General features: G+C 31.6%; 1 protein-coding gene across 1 annotated transcript; it reads left to right on the top strand.

Moving 5' to 3' along the window:
* Window positions 1–17,961: 17,961 nt before the first annotated feature.
* On the top strand, window positions 17,962–20,293 carry LOC101205970 (exocyst complex component EXO70B1). The gene has a single exon (XM_004142535.3). It carries the CDS (start codon window positions 18,097–18,099, stop codon window positions 20,053–20,055), a length of 1,959 nt encoding a protein of 652 aa, XP_004142583.1. The 5' UTR covers window positions 17,962–18,096; the 3' UTR covers window positions 20,056–20,293.
* Window positions 20,294–24,930: the final 4,637 nt, after the last annotated feature.

Below are 24,930 nucleotides of genomic sequence, written 5' to 3'. Positions count from 1 at the left end.
TCATACATGGTGCAATATAGATGAGTTTCCACACCTATCCGCCGACTATCATGGGTCTAAATAGGTTCCAGAAGATCAAAGAAACACAACTAAACCATTGGAGGAAAAGTATTGGGACGAAAATAAAAACTGAGTCTGGGGCATCACCGAGCGGTTTTTGTGGGAAAAAACTTTGATATTACTCAAAGTGAGGCCACCTAGTAGTTATCTGTGAATTTTTCTACCGAAAATGGGCGGTGATCATAAAGCCATCACTCTCGAGGAGATTAAAAACGAAGCCGTTGATCTGGTATGCTACTACATTTTTTCTCTTTCCTTGCTCATTTCCATTTCTCTGCTGTTTTTTCTGTGATTTCTGTTTTGTTGCCAAGGAAATTAACTAAAATAATATCGGACGGACGAATTTGGCCGGATTATTCTATCTGTGCCTGACTGCTCTTGATGGTGAGGCGTTGTTCATTTTTGTTCCCTACACAGAAAATAAAAAAAATTATTGTATTTTATTTATAATCTAAGCAATTTAAAACAATATAAAGCAGTAAGTAATGAATTAAACACTAACAGTTGAGTTTCTACAGTAGATTCTTGAAGATGTGACTCTTGAACAGATGGATTCTCATGGATGATCACATGTTTGTTATTTTGGTGGCTCGATTATAGGGACTTCAGAGTTAATCGTGCTTAGCTTGAAAAAATTCTATGTTGGGTGACCTCTTGGAAATTTTCCTAGGATGCATGTGAGTGAGGAAAAGCATGCTGAAAGATTTCGTGTTGATTTGTGAAGAGGAATTTCATTCTAATAAGTTTTTTAAGAATAGTAAGGCCTCAATTTGCTGAGTCCCTATGAGAAACAAGGTCACCCTAACTTTCAGTGTTGAACAAGCAGCAGCCAGCCATTTCGTCCTTGTGTAAATCCACTCTTTTCTCAACTCACTCTAATTTGGTACATAAACAAACTCTGATCGCTCCATCTCTATATTCATCAGTACATAAAAGACGATAAGTTTTAGTAAAACCAAAGATCTTAGCCATGGGTAGCGGTTGACGAAACCCAAAAAAAGGAGAGAGGTAAAAAAGGCAGTAAAAAACCCTCTAAAGAGAGCAAAAAAGAGAGAAGCAATAAAGGTGAAGACCGCAATCACCAAGTTTTCAAGTGGGAAGAGCTGAAGCATGAGGGGGAATTTTTTGGTAGAACTAGGCTAAATACGTGGTTTATTTCCTTTAAATTCTGAAAGTGATGGTTTGTTTCCTTTAAATTCTGAAAGTGATGGACTTCTATATTTTGTTTTATAATGATATGTCACCTCTCCTTGAAAGGCAAAGAGAGAGAGAGAGATGAGATAGAATAATAATGATGAAAGTTGAATATATATTGTAATAAATGAAGGCAAAAAAAAAAAAGAGGTGACCTTCTGATTCTCTTCAAAGCAAGAGCGTCAGTAACATCTTGAAAAAGGAGAATGCTCTAATACCCTCACATTCTTGAGTATTTCCTAAAATTTTAGGAAATGATGATCGCAAACAATGAAACTTTTTTAAAAAATAATGTAAATTTTGAAACATATGTCAAAAATAGGTTGAGTGTAAAACTATTGACAAAAATAGGTGAGTTGAGGTGAAGTTTGTACGCGGTACACGAGTTCCATGCAGTGAACCCCACATCTTCTATTTTTTCCTTATTTTTATATATATACTACACTGACCCTACATTTTTTTTATTTTCTCATTACTTATATACATACCCACATATAATATACTTTATATATTAAACATTCAAATTCTAAAAATATATTTCTTTATTAAATTAATTTATTATTTTCTTTTTTTCTTTATATATATATTTAAATATCTCAATCTTCAATCTTCAATTTTTCTTATTAAATTCATTTTTTCTAATTTAATTTAATTATTACTTAATCAAAATTATACATATTTTTTTAACCAATTTTTAATATATTTTTTTAAAAACGCATATATTAACAAAATATGATATTAAAAAATATATTAAACAACTGAAAAATAGTAATAATAATAATTAAAAGAAGTTGAAGTTACTCAAAATAATAATAATAATAATAAATCAATGCACATTATTAATTGAATAAAAAAAATTAATATATATATATTAAATATCTCAATTTTTAATTTTTTTTATTAATTCATCTTTTTAAATTTAATTTAATTATTTCTTAACCAAAATTATACATATCTTTTTCTAATTTTATGTTTTAAAAAACACATATATTAACAAAATATGTTACTTAAAAATATACTAAACAAAACAAAACAATAATAATAATTAAAAGAAGTTGAAGCTAGGGGTGTACATAAGCCGGGTTGAGCCGGGTTATAGAAAAATTATGGACCAACCCGAAGTATTCAGGTTGGCAAAAAAAGAACCCTGTCGGTTCCAATATACAAGGGCAACTCAACCCAACCCAAAAAAATTTGGGTTCAGTTGGGTTAGGTTGGGTTGGTTGTTTTATGGAATCTAAGGATCTTTAGTAAAAAGACATTAAATATGCTGATTGCATATTGATTCTATACGATAAAATTAGGCATTTGAGCATTAATTGAATCATAAAATCAGATAAATTCCATCTTTCTAAACATATGCGCTTTTATTAATAATTACCTCAGCGTTCTAAAGATGTTAGAACAAATCCTCATTCTAATTCAATTCATACAAATGGCTACCAAAAGAAGTTAAAAATCAAATACTAATAGAGGTTAAAGATACTAATTATTGTGACTTGTGAGGTTGAGAGAGTGATTAGAGATGTTGCAAAAAAAAATTAAATGGGAGGGAGGTTGACGAAAGGGGGGAGGGTGCTGGACAAAGGAAAAAAGAAAAAAGAAATAGGAAAGGGCTGACTAACCTTATTGTGAGGCTGAGACAAATAGTGATTAGAGAGGCAACAAGAATCTTTAAAATGGGAGGGACGTGGACGAAAGAAAAAAAACAAAAAAAAAGAGGGAAGGGGGTGGAGAGTGGAGAGTGGCGGACGATGGAAAAATAACGAAGGGGTAGTAGCTGAGAGTAGCGGACAAAGGAAAAAAAACAAATGAAAGAGAGAGGGAGACCAGATGTTGAAGGCGGATGATTGAAGAAGAACAGGAGGAGAGGAGACGAAAGAAAAAAAACAAATGAAAGAGGGAGGGAGGCAAGATGTTGTAGGCTGATGATTGAAGAAGAACGTAGGAGGATACGATGCGCGCTAGGTTGAGGAGCGACAAGTGGCTAGGGTTAATTGGATCGGGTTGGGTCAACCCAACCTCTTATTTGCCCAACCTAGCGAACCATCCAAATTTTTTCATTTTATCACTTTCTTAATCCAACCCAACCCAAAATAAAATCTAACCCAACCCAAACTACGGTTTGGGTTGGGTAAGCCGGGTTGATCGGGTTACCAATTTTTTTGAACACCCTTAGTTGAAGCTTACTCTAAAAATAATAATAATAAAAAATTTGCAATAGAAAATTATCATTTAAGTTTTTTTTTAATTTAATTTGTAATTGAACAAATTCTTGTTTTTCTTTCTTTTGCCATAAACATGATTTTTTTTATTCAATTACCAATGTGCATTGGTGGCTTCAAGTGTTATTATTATTTTTTTTGGAGTAACTTCAACTTCTCTCAATTATTATTATTACTATTTTTATTTGTTTAATACATTTTGTTAATAAATGAGCCTTTTTTAAAAAAAAATTGAAAATTGAAAAAAAAAGATATGTATAATTTTGATTAAGAAAGAATTAAATTAAATTAGAAAAATGATTTTAATAAGAAAAATTGAAGATTGAAGATTGTGATATTTAAATATATAGAAAGAAAAAAATAAAAAAATAAAAAATTTAATAAAGAAATATATTTTTAGAATTTGAATGTTTAATATATATATTATATTATATGTTGGTATGTCTATATAAATAATGAGAAAAGGTAAAATGTGTGGGACTCACGTATATAAATAATGAGAAAATAAAAAAATGTGGGCGCAGTGTAGTATATATATAAAAATAAGAAAAAAATAGAAGATGTGGTCTCACATGCATGCCATGTTTTTTGTGGACTCACGACTTCACGCTCACCTATTTTTGTCAATAGTTTTGCACTCAACCTATTTTTAACATATGTTTCAAAATTTACATTATTTTAAAAAAAAGTTCCAAACAATGAAGAATTAAACAATAAGCTAGACAAACTGATTGGAGAGGTTAAAGGGATTAAAAAGATTATGACTAATAAGAGTACTTCAACTGTTGAAGAAGAAAATTTGAAAGATAGGGATGAGGATCGTGATGGAGGGAACGGTCAAAGAGATATTAGATTAGACAAAGGAGAAGATGATAATACGAGAAATATTAATAAGGATGACCAACATCAACTTAGCTCAACCGACACCTGTATGTTCCCATGGATAAGAGGTTCCGGGTTCAAATTCCCACCCCAACATTTATTACAATACCTTTGCAAAAAAAACAAAAAAAAAAAAATAATAAGAATGAAGAAGATGACAAAACTACAATAAGAAATAATGACAATGAAGCTGTAAGGGTATGTTATTATTTATATGTATGTATGTTATTATTTATATGTATGTAGATGTATATATATATACTATTGCATATACATGTGTGTAGATGTATATATATATACTATTGCATATACATTCATGATTAATAGGATGGACAAAACGAGGGCGAAAAAAAGCCCTGAAAATAAAGGTAATTACTTTTGTTACATCGTATATGTATTAGTGATAATCATCAAAGAGGAGCTGAGAAAAACAATACAATAAAGGTACGTATAAGATAAATGTTTAAAATATATCATATAATATATTTTATATACCATGATAAGATTGGAATGAATAATCAGTAAGGAGAAAGAGAAATTTTTGCTTACAAGCAAACTGTGAAGAGGAGTTTAAGGAGAGAAAATAAACCATAAAAAATATTAAGGTCACAATTCACAACGAAATTTGGATCCGTAGAGCCAAAGAAGTAAAAATTAGAGATCAGTAGTCAAGGGTTCGAAGGTCCAAGTTTCAAATTATTATCATAAGGACTTTAGGAATTTGAGGTTGAATAGGATAGATTTAATGTTGAAGGTTATGTGCTAAAGTAAAACTTTAATTTCAGTATTCATTTTAATGTACTTTTGGTTATAATTAATTGTTATGTTGCTAGTATTATGCAAAAACTGAGACGTTAAATGCGTATATTTTTTATATGATACAGTATATTATAATATGATGTTTATTGTTCATGAAATTTTATGAGATATTGTTTCAATGTAGATAAAATGTTCACTATAATTTCTATAAGTATATTTGGAACAAGTTGTACATTAGATAAATAAATGTTTTTTATCATTGATGTTCTGTTTCATGGATTCCATTTTCAGTGATGGTGTGTTTTTTTAGATTTAATGCAATGCTATAGCAATGTTATACAAATTTGATGAGGTTATAGTAATGTTATTTCTGCTAATAAGAACACGAAAGATATATTTGGTGGTATTTGTATGAGAAAATGTATGAATAGAGATAACATAATAAATTATATTTTTTTGCAGTATATTTATAATAAATATGTAAACTTCTTACAGAAGTATGAAGCACAAACATTAATGATCATAAACAATATTATGATTAAGGAATAATATTGTATTGAAGAATTAATAGTTTATGATAACTTGTTTACAAGAACATGGATGAGTAAACTTTATGATTAATATATTGAGACAATTTTATGATATATATGCCCTTAGTAAAATGACGAAATTATAGTAGTACAACACATGAAAATTAATAGAAACATTTGGAAATAATTAAATTAAAGTCAAAACTAGTTTAAGAATAAACGTAATTAAAGTTTTAAACAACATTAGAAAATTCTAATATTAAAAACAATGATAAACTAGCTAGATAAGGAAAACTTGCCTCGCTTTCTGTTATGCTCAAAACATCCACAACGGTCATGTTTTACGCATCTCTTGAACTTCATTTTAGAAGTAATTCTAATCTTCTTTGATCTACCAACTGGACGTTTTACATTCGATGGGAGGGTGACAATTGATGAAACATCATATGGTACTTGCCATTGTCGATGATCACCTAAAGGATTTATTAATCCTCTATAGATTGAACTTAATGTGCTGTTCAAATAATAATGTTGACATATGTTTCATGGTAAAAATAGCACATGCATGGGAACAAGGTATTTGCAATATATTTCATATCCTACAAGTACAAATCTTTGAAGGCAAGTACACAACATATTGAGATGTGTCATAAATAACCTGATATTTCATATTATTGACTGAATTGACCTACATAGGTAAATAAGTATAAAAATTAATTAGGTATATAAATAATAAGACGATGTATATATAAATATTCAATTTCATTTATAAATTAAATATACCTTCATAGATCGACTACATTCAATCTGTTCCCTTAAAATACTTTCAATTGTTTTTATAAAATCTGTAACTTGATAGTCTTTTTCATTTCTACGCTAAAAAAACCATCTCTGCAATATCATTCTCAATACCTCAAACATTGAACATATTGGCAACTCCTTAGCCTTGATAATTGCATTATTCAAACTCTCATATATGTTAGTAGTCATCACATTATATCTACTAAGGGGTGAGTAGGCACGAGACCACCTAGAAATACCAATCGATTGTAACTCCTCACATTTACCAACCATTTATATTGGTTGTAATATGAAATGTTCAAATTTGCTTAGGGAATTTGTTTAATGTATAGTGATACATTATAATATAAATTTTTGTGAACTTTATTATATAAATTTAATTTTGGATATGATTCAAAATTAATTTATGAGAGATAAAATATTTGAATAAGTTCAAATACTAATTTAATGTGAATTGGATTCATATCAAATTATTGGTTACGAGAGAAACTTATATTTGAATATGATTCAAATTTAATTTAAGTTAAACATACGATGTTTAATTTAGCTATTAATTAATTGGAGAACTAATTAATAATTTAGTTCATTTAATTAAATTTGATTTAATTAAATTTATAAGATATTGCAGACATATTAATTAAATATAATTTAATTAATTATATTAATATAAATATATAAGATATTAGAAAGATATTAATGAAATATGATTTAATTAATTATATTAATATAAATCTATAAAATATTGAAGAGATATTTATTCAAATAAGATTTGAATGAAATATTAATTAAATATGATTTAATTAATTATTAACTAATTGATTACTTGTTAATCAATTAGTAGATTTGATAATAAAATCTTATGATTCTCTACTATTCATTTTCTTATTCCAAGAAGGAAAAAGAGTTAAGGAAAAAGAGTTATAAATATCTAGAAGAAAACAGTTTTCTTGAACCAAATATTCATTAAGAAAAAAAGCCAAGATTTTTTCTCTCTCCAAAAAGAGTTTCTCTCAAATATCTCTAAACATTTTCTCATCCTAAGTGGTTCCCACAAACCAATCTCATATTAGAGGATAGGAAGGTCTCCGACGGGTGGTGTTCCCATTTGGAGATTGAGTTGTAGATTCAGAGACGTTATCGAAAGTAAGTTCTCGTATCTTATGTTTAAAGCATGCATAAAATTTATTTAGAATTTTGATTCTAAAATTTTGCCAATGTACCAGTATTTTAAGATTTCAAAATTAAATTAAGTAATGATTCTTTAATTCTTCCGTTGCCATAGAGCTTTTATCCTTTCAGTTTAGACGACACACTTTCATCTGGTCGCATGAAGCGGCAGAGGGGCGAGGTATGACATCGGGTACACAATTTTGTTATAAAAATTATTTGATTTTTGGTAAATTATGTGATTTTAGGTATGTTATTTGATTTTAGGAAAATTATCTAATTTTAGGAAAATTATTTGCTTTTAGGGAAATTATGTGATTTTAGGTATGTTATTTGATTTTAGGAAAATTATTTGATTTTAGGTATGTTATTTGACTTTAGGTAAAATTATTTGACTTTAGGTATGTTATTTGACTTTAGGTATGTTATTTGATTTTTGGAAAATTGTTTCACTTTAGGGAAATTATTTGATTTCATGTAGTTTTAATTTTAAGGATTAGGAATATTTTAAATGCTAATATTTAAGGGATGTTGTTTAATATGGTAGGTTCACGAATAAAGAAAGTGGAGAATTTAGAATCTCATCTTTGAATAACCTATTTTAGAGCTTGAATTCATACAATGGTTGCACTTTTAAAAAACTTAGGGATTCAATTCATGTTACATTAATAAGGTATTATAGAGTTTAAATGTAGGTTAGGTGTACGTAGAGTTTGAATTTGGGCATTGAACTATTACGCTTTGTTTAATTAGAGTGATGTATCTCTGACAATGGTTCTAATATTTAATAGTTGATTAAATATGTCGATACAATCTGAAGAACTAGTTATTCTTAAACCTGTTAATGATGGAGATAGTGATATCGATGTAGAGGTTGATGAATTATTTTGAAATGAAAAAAATATAGAGTAAGAAAATGAAATGATATTACCTGAGATATCTACACAAATAGATTGAGACATTGTGGATTCTATTTGTGAACAAGAGTCTACATTGAGAGATAGGAATGTGTCTGTCGAAACATCTTGTTTAATTCAAAATGGAGTGTTATTTAACTGTATAGAAAATCTTCAGTTTGTTATTAAAAAGTATTGTGTGACAGAATACTACGAAATTGTTGTAGTTGAATCAAACCAAAATATTTGGTATCTTAAATGTAAATAGTGGAAAGATGGCTGTAACTGGAGGTTATATGAAAATAGGCGTGAGAGCCATGAAATGTTTGAAATTTATTAGGGTCGAAGGAGAACACTCATGTATGTATTCACACTTACACAAGATCACTCGCAACTCTATTCTAATTTGAGAAGTGTTAAAATTCAAAACATAGTTAGAGCTTATTCTAGTGTTACTGTGTCATTGCTCCAAGAAATAATAAAACAACAGTACGATTATAGTGTCAAGTACAGGCGAGTATGGAAAACGAAAAGAAAAGTACTTATTTCTATTTTGGTGACTGGGACAAATCATACTGGTTGAATGTCGTTGTACATTACAATTATGGAACCCAAGTTGATTGGTATTTTCTTCTAGCTGATGTACTAGGTACGACTATTTTTGGAAGAGTTTTCTGGTCATTTGATTCTACAATAGAAGAGTTTAAATCTTGTAGGCCATTAATTAATTTAAATTGATAGAGGCGCAAAATGTTAATTCACTTATCTATTGATGCAAATGGTCATATATTTCCTCTTGTATTTGCTATTGTGGAATGAGGAAAAACATCCAGTTGCTCATGATTTCTTCATGCACTACGTTAATATGTTACTAATCGAGATGGTATTTGCTTGACCTTTGATAGGCAAGAGGCATTCTTTCTACCATTAACAATGAAGAGGTAGGTTAGAGTGAACTTCGAGCATGCCATCAATATTGTCTTCGTCATGTTGCTAGCAACTTCAATATGAAATACAAATCGAAACAACTAAAAGATTTGGTGTTTAAGGCAGGTAATCAACACAAAAGGCACAAGTTTATAAAGTGCATGAAAGAACTAAAACAATTGAATTCAGAGTGTCTTGAGAACTTTGAAGATATTGACCTAGAAAATGGACTCAATCACACGATAATGGGTATCGATATGAGTGAATGACAAGCAATGCAACTGAATGTATGAAAGATGTATTTAAAAGAGCTCGAATGTTACCCATAACTTTATGGTTAGATTAACATTTTATCGCATAATTCTGTATTTTGAACTTCAAAAAGATGAAATAAGTGAAACACTCGACCGGGGAGATGTTTATACAGAATATGCGATAAGAAAGCTTAAGAGGTGGGAAAAACAAGCTTCTACACATTCAGTGATCGAGAAACCCAAATGTTTTAGGTTCACACGGGAATGAGTATGATTTCTCCATACAAAGGCCAACACACACATGTAATAAGTTTGATGGAAAGGACTTGTTATTCTTACAACAAGTGACAATCATTTAAAATTCCATACCCACATGTAATTGCAGTTTGTAATTACATGCACTTGACATATATACATTATATTGATGAATGCTATTATTGTTCAGCTTTAAGCATTCTTATGACAATCGATTTCATCTAATACAACATCCAAATTATTGGCCAAAGTTATCATTCGCTGAAGTTCGCCTAAATGCGAACTTACTTAGAGAACCAGGTCGACCCAAAACTACTAGGATCCATAATGAAATGGATTGAAAATAGTTCGGTCAATCACTTAAATGCACGATCTGTAAAGTTGGATATAATAGACGTACTTGTCTTCAACATGCTTCTTCTACAAGATACCAATGTGTTATATTTTAGGGTTTTGATAATTATTAATAACTATTTTTATGTAATTGTTTAATTTTGGGGTTTGATGTATATTTTAGGGTTTAATGTATATTGTAGGCTTAAACTTTAGTGTATTGATATGTAAAGTTTATAGCTTAAATTCATACTATCGTATTGTGAATTATTTAATTTTAAACTTTTGAATTTTTATTTCATAAATTGGACATTTAATATTTGTAATTCATCACTTTTATGTAGTTGAACTTTCATTTTTCATGTTATTACTGAAATACATTTATGTTATTAATGAAGTACTTTTTAAAACATTTTCAAAATTGGACCTAGGTCATGCTGATCTTACCCAACTATATCAACAATTGTCTCGTCACACACAGTTTGTATATAATACTTCCTTTACTATGGTTTTGAGTTGTCTGAAGCGAGAAGCAACATCCCAGAATACGATCCCCTTTGATCAATGTAATGTGCCATACTTAGAGGCTATTGAATTTCTTGGGGTTTCCCAAATATAATTCATGCAGTTGGATTGGCACATAAATACTTCTTTGGTCGAGTGTTGGAGATGACCCACACATTTCATATGCCTTGTGGGGAATGCACGAGCATGTTGCAGGATGTTACGATCAAGTTGGGGTTAACGATGGATGGTGAGCCTCTTGTAGGATTGTGAATGTATAACTCGAAGTAAGTATGTGAAGATTTATTAGGAGTTTTACTGCCTAACATGAATTGCCACCAGATGTTGATGTTGTGAGCGTCTAGAGATACAATCGTGCATACATTGTGCAACTCATTGGGTACACTATATGTTTCTTTCACTTTTAAACGATTTCAACCAAGCTGGTACGTACCTTTGAGGCGCTGCATGCCTTGGATGACTTTATAGAGAGTTGTGCCAAGCAAGTAATACACCATCCTTAGAAATAGGTGGGCCACTAATACTACTACAAAGTATAAGCATATGATAGATTTTCCATTGTAGCACCACAAGTTGCATTACAGGCTCCAGTTACTTAGCCTTTGAATTTCAGGTATTATTTTATTTATAGGTTGTTTTTTAAATAAAATTTGTACTATCTATAAATAAAATTATTATTAATTTTTTTCACAAATTAGATGAAGTAGTGTTCTACCAACATTAGAACAATTAGTATATATATTATTGACGTGTCGATAGATATTTGATCGATAGATACACTCTCAGGTATTAAAGTGTTATACAAATGTTGTCTATTTATTTTTTTATTGTCTACTTATGTTTATTTTTTTAACAGATTAATTGGACACCATACACGCTAGATATTATGACATTGCTTCCTGATTGATGTCATAATGGTGAAGTGGTTTGAACTTACGTGGGCCCTATGATATGCTTTCATATTATTGAGATGCATCTACCAAATCGTGGGTTGCGACAGTTCAATATGCTGCAAATACACCCAACATTTAGCTTTACAGACCCAACACTGCTCCAAATTGATTTAAGAGGCAAATACGATCAAGATTGCCATAGGATTAATGTGAAGTATACCACAAAGTGGCATTTGCGAAATGATCTTTGTGTACGAGGTGAAGCAACACATGAGCCAACAATATTAGGTGACTATTTTCCTTGAGATATGTCAATTATGGGGTCAATAAGTCGGGCTGGAGGAAAAATATGGACCAACCCAAAGTATCTAGGTTATGAACCCTATTGGTTTAAAATGAAAAAGTCAACCCAACCTAACCCAATACAAAAGTTTCGAGTTGGGTTGGCTAGTTGATTTTTTTTTTCATCTATCCATAATCACAACACCACCAATTCAACGAAATCAAATTTGGTATTGAACACAAAAACAATTTCAACAACACAAATTCAACAAAATCAAATTTGGTATTGAACGCAAAAACAATTTCAACACCACAAATTCAACAAAATCAAATTTGGTATTGAATGCAAAAACAATTTTAACACCATAAATTCAACAAAATCAAATTTGCTATTGAATACAAATAATTTTAACAGCACAAATTTAACAAATTCAACAAATACAACAAATTCAATAAATATAACAAATTCAACTTACCAAGCAGAACAATGGATGAGGCTCCTTCTTCTTCAACTTCCGCAACAAGTAAGCAATGCTTATACGGTGTGCGCATAATGTGAATGATGACGATCGATGCAACAAGCAAAGGAATGAATTAGGAAACTTCTCAGATGTTGTGGATAAAGTGAACATCACAGTAGCTCAATCGCAAGATACTGGTGAGAGTGAATCACAATAGGCGTTGGAAATGAATATTCTTGGTGGAAAGGAATAAGAGGAGCTAATGCGAAAGTTTGGTGATTTGTGAAATTAGGCGTTGGTAGACGCATTTGAAAAATGAAAATATTTTGTGCTTGACATGTATTCCCAAAAAAAATTTCTAAAACTCTCACTCACTAAACATTTGACTTACGTGTTTAAGTTTTCCTCCCATAGGTAATCAGACTTTGAGGCCAAGTAAGAATGACTAAGATGGATTGCAACACGAAAAGTCTAATCAAGTTATCTGTCTTTGGATGGTTTCAAGTTATTACGTCAAAGGAGGACAACACCACAGTTTTGTGTATGGAGATAGGTTGTTGGGAAGGAGAAGGATAAGAATGAAGTTCTTATACTCCTAAATACCTTATGCGAGGAGTGGCATCCCAATGGAGGAACGCAAGCCCAAAGCTTAGAACTTAGGTTTTCCTTAAGTGGCTTTCGAGGAAGAAAAATAAATTGTAAAAGAATTGAACTAAGTAATAAAATTAGAGTTGCGTTTCATTATCTTTTTGGTGTGTTACTTTTGTACCTCTTTAATGTTTATTGCTTAGTTATTTTTGTTCAAAGTGTTGAAGGCTAGCGATTAAGTTAAGATTTTTTGTTTTAGTATTTCGCTGCTATGAGTTGAAAGGGTCCTCTGAGTTTGAGTTGGGATTCTGCGATGAGGAAAGGTTGAGAAGTTTTGCTTACTAGGCATTTTAACGTGTTGTTCACAAAGAACATCGCCTGGAATGTCTAGGCGACATGCATCCTTCTGGTCGCAAGAAGCGGTGGGGAGGGGGGTCGAGGCGTGACATGTCAAGGGTGTGGGAGGCTACCACTTAACGTTGAAGGGAACCGCCAGAAGAGGCTGCAAAGTGTCGACCAAAAGGTTGAATGTGAAAAGGCTAAGTGCATCGTGCGAAGAACGTGGGATGGAACTGGGAGGGTGCGAACTGCAGAACATGAAATGTCTAAGATTTAGGATTTACATAATCGGGTTGGATTAGGTCAACTTGACCTCTTACTTGTCCAACCGGGTAACCCGACTCATATTTTTTTCAAATTTCTAATCCAATCTAACCCAATCCTTATGATTTGGGTTGAATAATTCGAGTTGGTTGGGTTATCGGGTTTTTGAACACCCCTAATGTCAATTTGACGACTTATCATCCATGATGACACTTACTATTATTGCATGGTAAGAATTTTATTATGGTTTGTGTTATAATTTTATAACATGTACATCATTTAATTATATTATTTGTAATCGTTCAGAATAATTTTGTTGAAGACGTACATGCTTACTCGATAGAACACAATTTTCAAGATTTGAGCTCAATGTTATTGCTGACACGAATCGAAGATGCATTCGATGAAGACGATGACAACAAGGAGATAATGTCATAAAGGGAGATCAAGATAATGCTTAGTTTGCAAATCAAAATTTTAAATTCGTATAAATTTCAATTTTAAATGTAGAGTTACATGAAAATGCATTTTTATTTGTACCAAAACCATTGGTCATATATTACCAACTTAAGTTAAAAAATAATCCTTTACAGCTTAAAGAAAAGTTTTATAGCAAATCTCATAGCACTCTTCTAATTCACTACTTCCAAGTTCCAATACACACCATTCAACTATGCATTAAGTTGTTAGTATGGTTTCAAAATTTAGACCAGAAAAATATTTCTAATTATTTACTTTAAATTGTTAGTATGGTTTCAAAAGTAAGTAATGCAAGTAAATTTGGTGAAGGAGTTTTAAATATTTTTGTTAAAAGGAAAAATGTGTGGAGGGATTTCTAATGCAAGTGAACATATAAATTGAAGTTGGTTGTAAATGAGTATAATAATGATAATAATTTTGGTTGGATTAGAACAAAAATAAGGACATGACTAATTAAGTTTTTAAGAAATTAAACCACTTTTATCTGTTTTTTAAGAAAGTCGTTTACCAAGTACACAACTTCCATTAATCCACGTTAGCCCATTTTGACCAACTTGGAATATGACTGGATTAAAAGAAGTTGTGTACCCGATACACGACTTCCTTCATAACAGTTTGAACTTCTACTCTAACATTTCTTTACACACTATCGTATTTTTGTCATTATTTTCGAAAGAAACTATACTTATGAAAATAACACGCCCAACACGTTATTTTGAAACTATGAACTTTAGCTTCACAATTGGGTTTCTTTGTTTTTGATCATGTGCAATCCTCTTTTATTACATAATAAAAACATTAGTTCCATAGTAAATTTGTATTGAACTATCATCCAAAGCTGCATAAACATTAGTGTTAGGAGTCATATTTTCTTTTCTTTTTTGGCGTAAAGTTTTCAAATCACATTCGTGTGGGTATAGTTAATGGAAACATAACTAATTTGGTCTACTTTTAAGTTTCTCTTTTTGGATAACCAACCACAATAATAATCCATAAAACCTTTTTTTGATATCTTTTTGTAAAAGAATAGACAATAACTAAAGAGCCCCTTTTCACATCATTAATTTATGTAGTGGTACACATATATCACTGTATTGTTCATTAATGCAATCCCCACAATCTCCATTTGTCACTTATTAATCAATACTACTATGCTCATAATTAATAAAATAAACATGTTTCAATTATGTTTCTATCCATTTATCTTTTATGATAATAATTGATATAAGTCATGGATTCATGAAACTAACAACCAATTCCACAAAATTCTAAATTTTCTTATCGTCTGATATATGATAAAAAGACGTTTCTTTTCATTTTAAATCTTATTAGACTTTAAAAAAGTGTCACTCCTTAATAATTATCAATTATACTCATGAATATGGTTCCCACAAATAAAATATCACAATGGTTAAAAAGTTCACAAATTTTCATCTTTTTCTACCATTCAAAAATGAAGAAGAATTTTTTCAAATAGTAGATTTTACAAAATATTTATAACCTATGACAAGATTATCCGTGGTAGAATCCAAAATTTTGATATCGTAAATATTTTAATTTATTTTACTACTTTTAAAAATACTAAAAAAACAAATACTTTTTTTAATTTCATTTTGGCTGCAGTTTCTAATAGTCAATAATTAATGACATAAAAACAATTACCATAAATGGTAAAAAAAACTCGAAGAAAATGAGTTTTTATGACTCATTTTTCACTTTACTAATGTTGGCTACTATTTATGAGTGATAGAAGGTAGATTTTGCATGTTGTATTGAAAACAATAGAGATATTAGGGGTGCAAACAATTATCTTAAATCAATATTAAACATTTTGAAAGATTTTGAAAACAAAAATCGATAGGTGTATAAGAAATTAAGAGCTCGTTTGGACTGAATTAAGAACAAAGTGTTTTTCAATAATACATTTCATTTTACACAATCCTTTTGAATTGAATTAAGAACAAAATGTTTTTCAATAATACATTTTATTTTAAACACTTTTTTGAAAATGAATTTAAAATTTAAACATTTAATATTTGGTTAGACTTTTTAATAAGTGTTAGACGTGAATTTAAAACTTGGTTTTAAAGATTTCTCAAAAATATATTATTTTATAAATGAATTTTTAGAAAATCATTTTTTTTCAAAATAGTTTTTTTGACAAAATTAAAAAAACAATTAAATAGGAATTTTTTTTTTTGTAATAAATGTCTTTTGTCCACATAAACATACATGTGTTACTTGATCGATGCTCATGTTAGGTTAAATAGGTTTTTTTAGTTTAGTTTTTTTTGTTATAATTTTAACCAAACCAAACTGAAGTGAATTTGTTCTATTCATCCATGTGAGGAATCTGCTGATAATTAATTAACAGAGCTTTAGAACTTCGTTTCATCATTAGTTATATTATTAAACCACTACAAAAATAAAATTTTTACTTTATATTTAAATTTGATAAATTTTCAAATAATATTGACAAATAACAAAATAAAATATTTGAAAATTTATTAATTTAAATTGAATTTAAACTTGGTACAAAATTGTTGAATATATAACGAAAGTCTTATATTATTTGGATAAAGTAACCAACACGCATATTAGTGATGGACAATATTCGTTTTCGATGAGATTTGATATTTATTATTTTTGTTTTCTCGCCTTTCTTTATTTTTCATTTGCATAACAACTCCTAACAAATGGTATCATAGTTTATCATGACTTAGATATATCTTTTAATGCAAGAATATGGATCAAACTTTCAACTTTTTAGAATAAATGTTATCTCGATAGTTAAACATATTTTTTCTAGGGGAGATAGAATAAGTTTCTCTAAATTTAAGATTTATAGTAGGTAAATTTTCATAAATATATAAACTGGCGAAATATTTACTGACCATGTAACAAAATGAAAACTCCGTGAAATTGACTATTTTTTTAAAAAAATTTCAAGTTTGTCATTCCTTTTCATCGCATTTCCTCCAATTTTTCTTCTTCTTTCCATCGTTATTTTTTCTTCATCGTCTTTTTATCTTCTTATGCCTTTTTCTTTTAAATATTTTAGTTTGCCCTCCCCTTCGTTTCCATATTGTTTCTTATGCAATTTTTCTTCTCTTTTCATCGTCTTTTTCTTTCCTTCTGCAGGTTTTTTTTTTCAAACTGCTATTTGGCTGTTTAAGATCATGTGTCAAATATAAAAGATCGTGAAAAAATTCTTTGGGATAATGGATGTAAACAATCATGTATAAAAAATAGCTAAATCTAAACGATCGTTTTTCAAATATAAACGATTGAAAAAATTGTATACCAAACATTTTGAAAAAAATAATTGAGATTTGGCTACCAAAATTTAAACGATCATATAGAAAGAACCGTTTAGATTTGAGTACGATCACTGGATGCTAATTAATTGCGGAACATCTTTGGTATTTTTCATTGTAGGCCGGTGTACTTTTTCGTTTTCAAAATTGTTAAATATTTTACTGTTTCGTTAAATTTTTAAAAAACTTTATTATATTAATTTAGTCCTATCAAAACACAAATTAAGAAAATGAAGAACATGAACGGAGATGTGATGATGGGAAAATAGTGATGGCAAAGAATGGGGAAATCTACCTCATTTTTCCACTTGCTTTTTCTGTTTCTTTCATTTCACCATTTCTTAGTTTCTCCTTGTTTATTTGTTTGCTTCGTCCATCTTTCTTATTTTGCCTTTTTCACGGTTTCTCACACCTATTTCTCTCATTGTCTCTCTATCTCTAATTCTCCTCATTTGATCCAAAAGTGGATTTTGTCATAACTTTTTATATATATATATGTATGTATATATGGAAGAAGAAAAGTGAGAGAAGTTAAAGAAAATAAAAATAAATAAATGGATGACTAAGCAGGGAAAAGAGGAAAGAAACCCGAAAGGAAGATGCTTTGTCTCACTCCACAATTTTAGTATTTATCACTCCCAAACAGCCTTCTCTTTCCCCCAAAATGGCTGCCTCTAACACCAATGTCTCCGGCGACGACCACGATCGGGTCTTGGCCACCGCTCAACACATCGTTAAGAGCCTCAATACCCCTAAAGAGGTTCGTGAGGATATGCTCTTCATTCTCTCCACTTTTGATAATCGTCTTTCCAGTATCAGTACTATGATCAACAATGATGACTCCAACATTAAGAACTCTAGGTTAGACGCCGCCGAAAAGGTGATTCTACGTTGGGACCCTAATTCCGATCAGTCCAGACGGTCCTTTAATTGGGAAGATTCGCCGGACGAGGCGGCTGAATATTTATCGGCGGTGGATGATATACTACAGTTACTAGAAGAGCTTTCAATTGGTTCCGAATCAACCGACATCGTAGATCGAGCAGAAAATTTGATCCAAATGGCAATGTGCCAGCTCGAGAGCGAATTTCGTCATATCTTAATTCAGAGCACGATCCCTCTCGACGCCGAGCGACTTTATGGTTCGATCCGAAGAGTTCATCTCTCGTTTGCGTCTCATTACAGTGAAATTGATGACGAATTGGAGAGTTTTGGCGAGGAAAGTCGTAGTTCTGGGCGATTTCATGAGCGAGGTGCGACAATTGGAGAAGATTCTTGGGTTGATTTGATCCATCCTAATGCGGCTGTTGATCTTTCGGAGATTGCGGATCGTATGATTCGCTCTGGCTACGAAAAGGAGTGTGTTCAAGTCTATAGCATTGTTCGTCGTGATGCTTTAGATGAGTGCTTGATGATTCTTGGCGTCGAACGCCTTAGCATTGAGGAGGTTCAAAAAAGTGATTGGAAATTCTTAGATGAGAAGATGAAGAAATGGATTAAGGCTGTCAAGATTACAGTTCGGTTGATTTTGGAAGGTGAGAAGAGGCTGTATGATCAGATTTTCACTGGCGCCAATGAATCCAAGGAGGTTTGTTTTAATGAAACAGCAAAAGGGTGTGTAATGCAGTTGTTGAATTTTGGTGAGGCAGTGGCTATTGGGAAGAGGTCACCGGAGAAGTTGTTCCGAATCTTGGATATGTACGACGCTTTGGCTGGTGTTTTGCCTGACTTGGAAGCCATGGTTTCTGATGAGTTTTTGATCAGTGAAGCACATGGTGTATTGTGTGGACTGGGTGAAGCAGCCATAGGGACATTTGTTGAGTTTGAGAATGCCATTGAAAGCGAAAATTCGAAGAAAGCAATGCAAAATGCCGAGATTCACCCACTTGTTCGATATGTAATGAATTACGTTAGATTGTTGGTTGATTACAGCAAGACAATGAACTCTCTTTTAGAAGATGAGGAAGTAGAAGACTTGCCAAACAAGAGGGATAACGTCGATAATCTGCAATTGGAAAGTACGTCGTCGCCTTTAGCTCGTAGATTATTAATGCTATTATCATCTTTGGAATCAAATCTTATGGAAAAAGCCAAGCTCTATGAGGATGTTGCAATGCAGTTCATATTTCTCATGAACAATATACTGTACATAGTGAAAAAGGTGAAAGATTCTGAGCTTGCCCAACTGCTTGGCGGTAACTGGCTTCGCAGGCATAGTGGCCAAATTCGCCAATACGAAACGAGTTACCTTAGAGCTTCTTGGAGCAAAGTTTTGTCTTTCTTAAAAGATGAGGGTATTGGTGGCAGCACAAGCAATGCCTCCAAGGTAGCATTGAAGGAAAAGTTCAAGAATTTCAATGCAAGTTTTGAGGAAATCTGTAGGGTTCAAACAGCTTGGAAGGTATCAGATGCTCAACTGCGCGATGAGCTGATAATATCCGTTTCGGAGAAGGTGATTCCAGCGTATCGCTCCTTCTTAGGAAGGTTTAGAAATCAATTAGAGAGCGGAAGGCATTCGGGGAAGTACATAAAGTACACGCCAGATGATTTAGAGAACTCTCTATCAGATTTATTTGAAGGATCACCTGTTGTATCACATCATTTGAGAAGAAAGGGTACTTGATCTGAGAGAAATCCAGAACTGAAACTGTTTGATGGTGAGCATTTGATATATATATTTTTTTCTCTTTTTTACTAATGTTATAGGCTCGTGATATTGTAAAGATTATGATCTTACTTACTTACTTTTGTTCATACACTGTATAATACATTACCGATGTTGTATACAATAGATTGTGTATCTTAATTTGAGGTCAAGTAATGTTATGGACGTAACACCAACCAACTGGGGCTTGCTAGAGCGGTCTTTTCCCCTACTTTTTCTCTTGTTTTGAGCTGTTGTACGTCTTCCTCTTCTTTGGAAGAGTTAGTATTTTACTTTTGGGTTCTTATATTTCGGATTAGATCTCCCCCTGCTATAATTGAGGAGGGGAGGGTGGTTGTAGTGATAACAGGTTAGTTGGTTTTATGAATTTCTTTTCTATCAAAACCCCCTCCCCCACCCCGACTCGCCAAATCTACTACAAAGAAGAAGCAAGAGTCTAATCTATAAAGTAGTTTGCTGCAAAATAATGCAATACTTTTGTTATCATTTTTTTTACTCAAGTTAGGGAGCATCATGGCCCCTAAATTGGCAGAAAACTTGAATTTTCTCCGATTGGGTCATTGCATTATTGTTTGATCATGGCTTTGTCACAAGACTCGTACGATGTAGCGAACATGTGCTAGCATTTGGATTCAACCATCAGATTGTCAGTGTTTAAACTCTGAAGTAGTTTCTTTGTTCCTTCTTTATCAAAGAATCAGTACAATGTTGATAGGAGCTAAATCTAAACAAGCCGACTTTTGCATCTTTCAAACATTATAAAAAAGTATAATGTAGAAAGTTATTTTGTTTGGGTGAGGGTGAAAGTTTCTCCCAAGTTTTTTTAGGTGTTGCGAGTTCCATCCTTATTTTGCTGTGGTGGGCCTTTGATTTTCAACCCAACAACCGTCAAAATTCCCCACTCCCATTAAGCTTGGGAACAAGTGAGTGCATTCAGTTACACACAACTAGCTAGCTAACAAGGCAATTCATTTGGTCAGATGAAGCATCAACAACTCTATTATTATTCAATGACAGGCTTTTCCAGTCCCATCATTTGATTTTGGAAGGTCAACTACCTCAAGTTTCTTTCAATATAATGTTCCTCTCATAACCCTTGACCTTGAATGTTAAGGTTGTGGATCGATGTTGGCCTTGAAATGGTTGACAATGCAAATCGGCTGGCCACACGGAAGGTGCATGTGATTCGATTTTGTATTTTCGACGAATGAAAAAGAACAAGTGAAGAGGAGAACAGAGAAGACAATAATGTTTAAATCGTGGAAAGGAAAATAAGAAAGGAAGAATGAAAAGAGGAGAAAACAATGAGATTGATACGAAAACAACGAAGAAAAAGGAAGGAAAAGAGAAAATGGTGAAATGAAAAAAGAAAAGAAAAGGAGAGAAAGGGAAAAAGAAGATCGAAGAAAATGAAGTTTCATGAGATGGGAGGAGTAAGGGGAAATGACAGACAGAAGGCAAAGAGGAAATAAAATATTATTAATATAAAAAATATAGAAAATAAAAATAAAGATTAAGATTTGAATATTAAAGGAAGTGAAAATCATAACTAATTGAAAGAAAATCATCTACCAAAATTTTGGTGTGAAGATAATTTAATATGTCTATTGATGGTGAAAATAAAAAAGGAGTGATAACTATGTTACAATCCAATGTTACAGCGTTCCACGTAACAATTACTAGAAATAATGGAGCAATGAATGAATATAGGAAATTGGTAACTCAGTTTGTCGTAAATCACCTATGTCGGGAGGAAGTATGTTCAGGAAAGACAACTAAACTAATACAATGATAAACAGTTACAAAGTAAACGATTAACAACTACAAAGTAATACTTATCTGTAACGATTACACAATTACAATGACTTCCAAATATCTCTATCACTCAACAACAATATTAGGCTTCTCCTAAATTTGAGACTCCTGGTCTTGATGACTTAGATCCCCATGAGATAGAAACTCTCCCTCTCAACAAGAATCAATCTCACCTTAAGTTGTAAGATTACTCGACCATTCTCATTTGCATCGTATCTTTCTTTTTCAAGAAGAAAGTACCCTTGCTCAACTAGCTTATGTTCTCCATAACCTTGAGAACCCTTTCTCAAATAAAATCCTGTTAAAGAAGATCCAAGTAACTTCAAGTATGTCTCCAAACAAAACAACTCTTTCACTTTCCTCCAATAGAGATTGAACACTCACAATAGCATAACACAAAGTTGCTCTTCAAAATATAACGGCCAATCCTAGCCAGAGGACTGTGTCCTTTAAATAAGCACATGGAAAATATAACAAGCAATAACTCTAGCTTTCATAGCAGTCACACACTAAATAAGAGACAACAGATAAGAAAAGTATTTTTGTGGATCAATCTCTATAGAACATCCTTATTTTTGAAACCATCAATGCAATGACCTTTCTACTAACATCTGAAGATGTTGCCAATCTCATAATTTCTAAGGGTGTAGGTGTATTATTTGAGGACATGTGGCAAAAAGGAGTGTTTAAAATTTTATTTCAAGAAACAACATCTAAAGCTTAGAAAATATAGTAGAAAAGGGAAGATAAAATTACAAAAAGGAAAGAAAAGCTTGGAAGGATAATGAAAATCGTGGTCAGATGGTAAGTTTTCATGAAAATTTTCTTTTTTTAAAAAAAGAAAAAGAAATGAAAGGTTTAAGAACATATAAATTTTAGGGATCTTAAATTTTATTTGAAAATTTTCATGTGCTTGTAAAAGGTTCTTAGTGTTTCAAGAATTAAGTTTTGATAGAACTTGTTGCCTTGAGTTTCAAATTGTGAAAGAAAATGAGATTCTTATCATTTTATGAAAGATTAGGTACATATGTATAGGAGTTTTATCATTGTGGGCCCGAGGATATTGTATTTATTCAGTATTGTCTTGTTTTGGTTGACGTGGCAAAAAGAGTTCGTTTAAGGAAAATTTTAAAGAATATTCCGTTGGAACAAATACTTCTTTTGGTTCCCTTTTGAAAAAGACTCTTTCATTTTTTAGGGAAGATATGTCGTTGGGGTTATCTTTCTCATGCTTGGACATTACTTTGTGTGATTCGTTCTATAATTTTGAGAGAGACGTTGTTGCTTGAAAAGAAGACAATGTGTGTGAAGAACAACTTAGCTTCTCTATTGAACAATCAATTATTCACAAAACCTAAAGCGTGTAAGTCCTCTCTCAATGGTGTGATTTGTTGCTGCCATTATATCTGATATTGATTAGTGCGGAGATTATAATAACCGAAGTTCAAGCTTTTGTAGTATTATGTGTTAAAGGGGAATTCTAATCTACATCATGATGAAGGACGTGATTCAGGGGGAGATCCTCTAGTTTATTACCTTAATCTGTTGATTGATGAGAAGCTTGATTAAGGGGAAGATTTTGACTAGCCAAATCTATCTTTGCAATAGTTTTAATTTAGTGATAGTGTTACTTGTTGTAATATTATATCATTGTGAGTATTGAGCGACGAAGTTTAGTGTGATACTCTATACTACGAATGTCTGATTATGATCTATATACGTCAAAGAAATAAAATCTTTGATCTCAGATTAAGGATCCCCCCAAACGTAGATGATGTGTCATCGAATTGGGTTAACAATGTCAGGTTACTATCTTTACTTATTATTTTTATTGTTGTTTCCCCTATTGTTAACTGTGGGTTAATCTAAATTACTCTGTTGATTCTTTTACTGTTTTATTAAATGGTATCAGAGTACGGTTTTATGCCTTTAATGGCTTCTGTGCGTGAAGGAACTTCAACTTTAAGGCCTTCTATTCTAGATGGGGCTAACTATGCATATTGGAAAGTGAGAATGATTTCGTTTCTAAAATCTATGGACAATAAGTGTTGGAAAGCTGTGATTTTTGGATGGAAATATCCCTCGATCAAGGATGTTGTAGGAAAGGTTACTCTTAAATCTAAACTTACCTTATCTAAGGAAGAAGATGAAGAATCTCTTGGAAACTCCCGAGCAATTAATGTCCTATATAATGGAAGTTGATCAAAATGTCTTTAAACTTATCAATATTTGTACTTTTGCTAAGGAAGCATGAGATATTATGAAGGTTTCTCGTGAAGGAACTTCCAAAGTTAAAATTTCAAGACTTCAAATCCTATTGTCCAAATTTGAAGCTCCTAAAATGACATAGGATGAAACGATAGCTGAATTTAATGTTTGTGTTTTAGATTTGGCAAATGAATCTTTTTCTCTTAAGGAAAAATTATCTGATCGCTTCCTTCTCAATTTAATATGAAAGTCACTGCAATTGAGAAAGCTAATGATATTACTACCATGAGATTAGATGAGTTATTTGGTTCTTTAAGAGCTTTTCAATTATCATTTGATGACAATGCTTCAAAGAAGAAAAACAGTGTTGCATTCCAAAGTGTGAGTGATGATCCTTTAAAGACTACCCACAAATCATCTCAAGATGAAAATCTTGTTGAGACCGTTGCCCTACTAGCAAGACGGTTTTCAAAATTTAGAAGCAAGTTTTATAAGAAGTCAGAAGGTTTTAGAGCTAAGGAAAACAAGAACCTAATAGCTCCATCAACTACAGCTCAGGATCTTCTAGTTCTTTTAATTCTTTAAGAAGAATAGATGTTGATCGAGGGAATGATCAATCTTTTAAGATTGATAGAAGCTTAAAATGTCACGAAAGTGAAGGGTTTGGTCATCATGACTGTTGGTGTTGTTGTGGGTTTATTCGTATTGTGGTTGTGGTGTTGTTTTGTTAACTTACAATGCCAAGCACTTGGTTGGGATGCCGCATAAGTTAGTTTAAAGACTTAAAGGGTACAATTAATTCTATGCAAT

Source organism: Cucumis sativus, chromosome 1 (genome assembly GCF_000004075.3).
Source record: "Cucumis sativus cultivar 9930 chromosome 1, Cucumber_9930_V3, whole genome shotgun sequence".
NCBI classification, from domain to species: domain Eukaryota; kingdom Viridiplantae; phylum Streptophyta; class Magnoliopsida; order Cucurbitales; family Cucurbitaceae; genus Cucumis; species Cucumis sativus.
The sequence above is the reverse complement of the archived record's forward strand: the minus strand, read 5'-3'. Positions and strand labels throughout refer to the sequence as shown.

Bases quoted from the DNA above. Each gene is read 5' to 3' on its own strand.
- LOC101205970 (XM_004142535.3), top strand. From the start codon at position 18,097: ATGGCTGCCTCTAACACCAATGTCTCCGGCGACGACCACGATCGGGTC.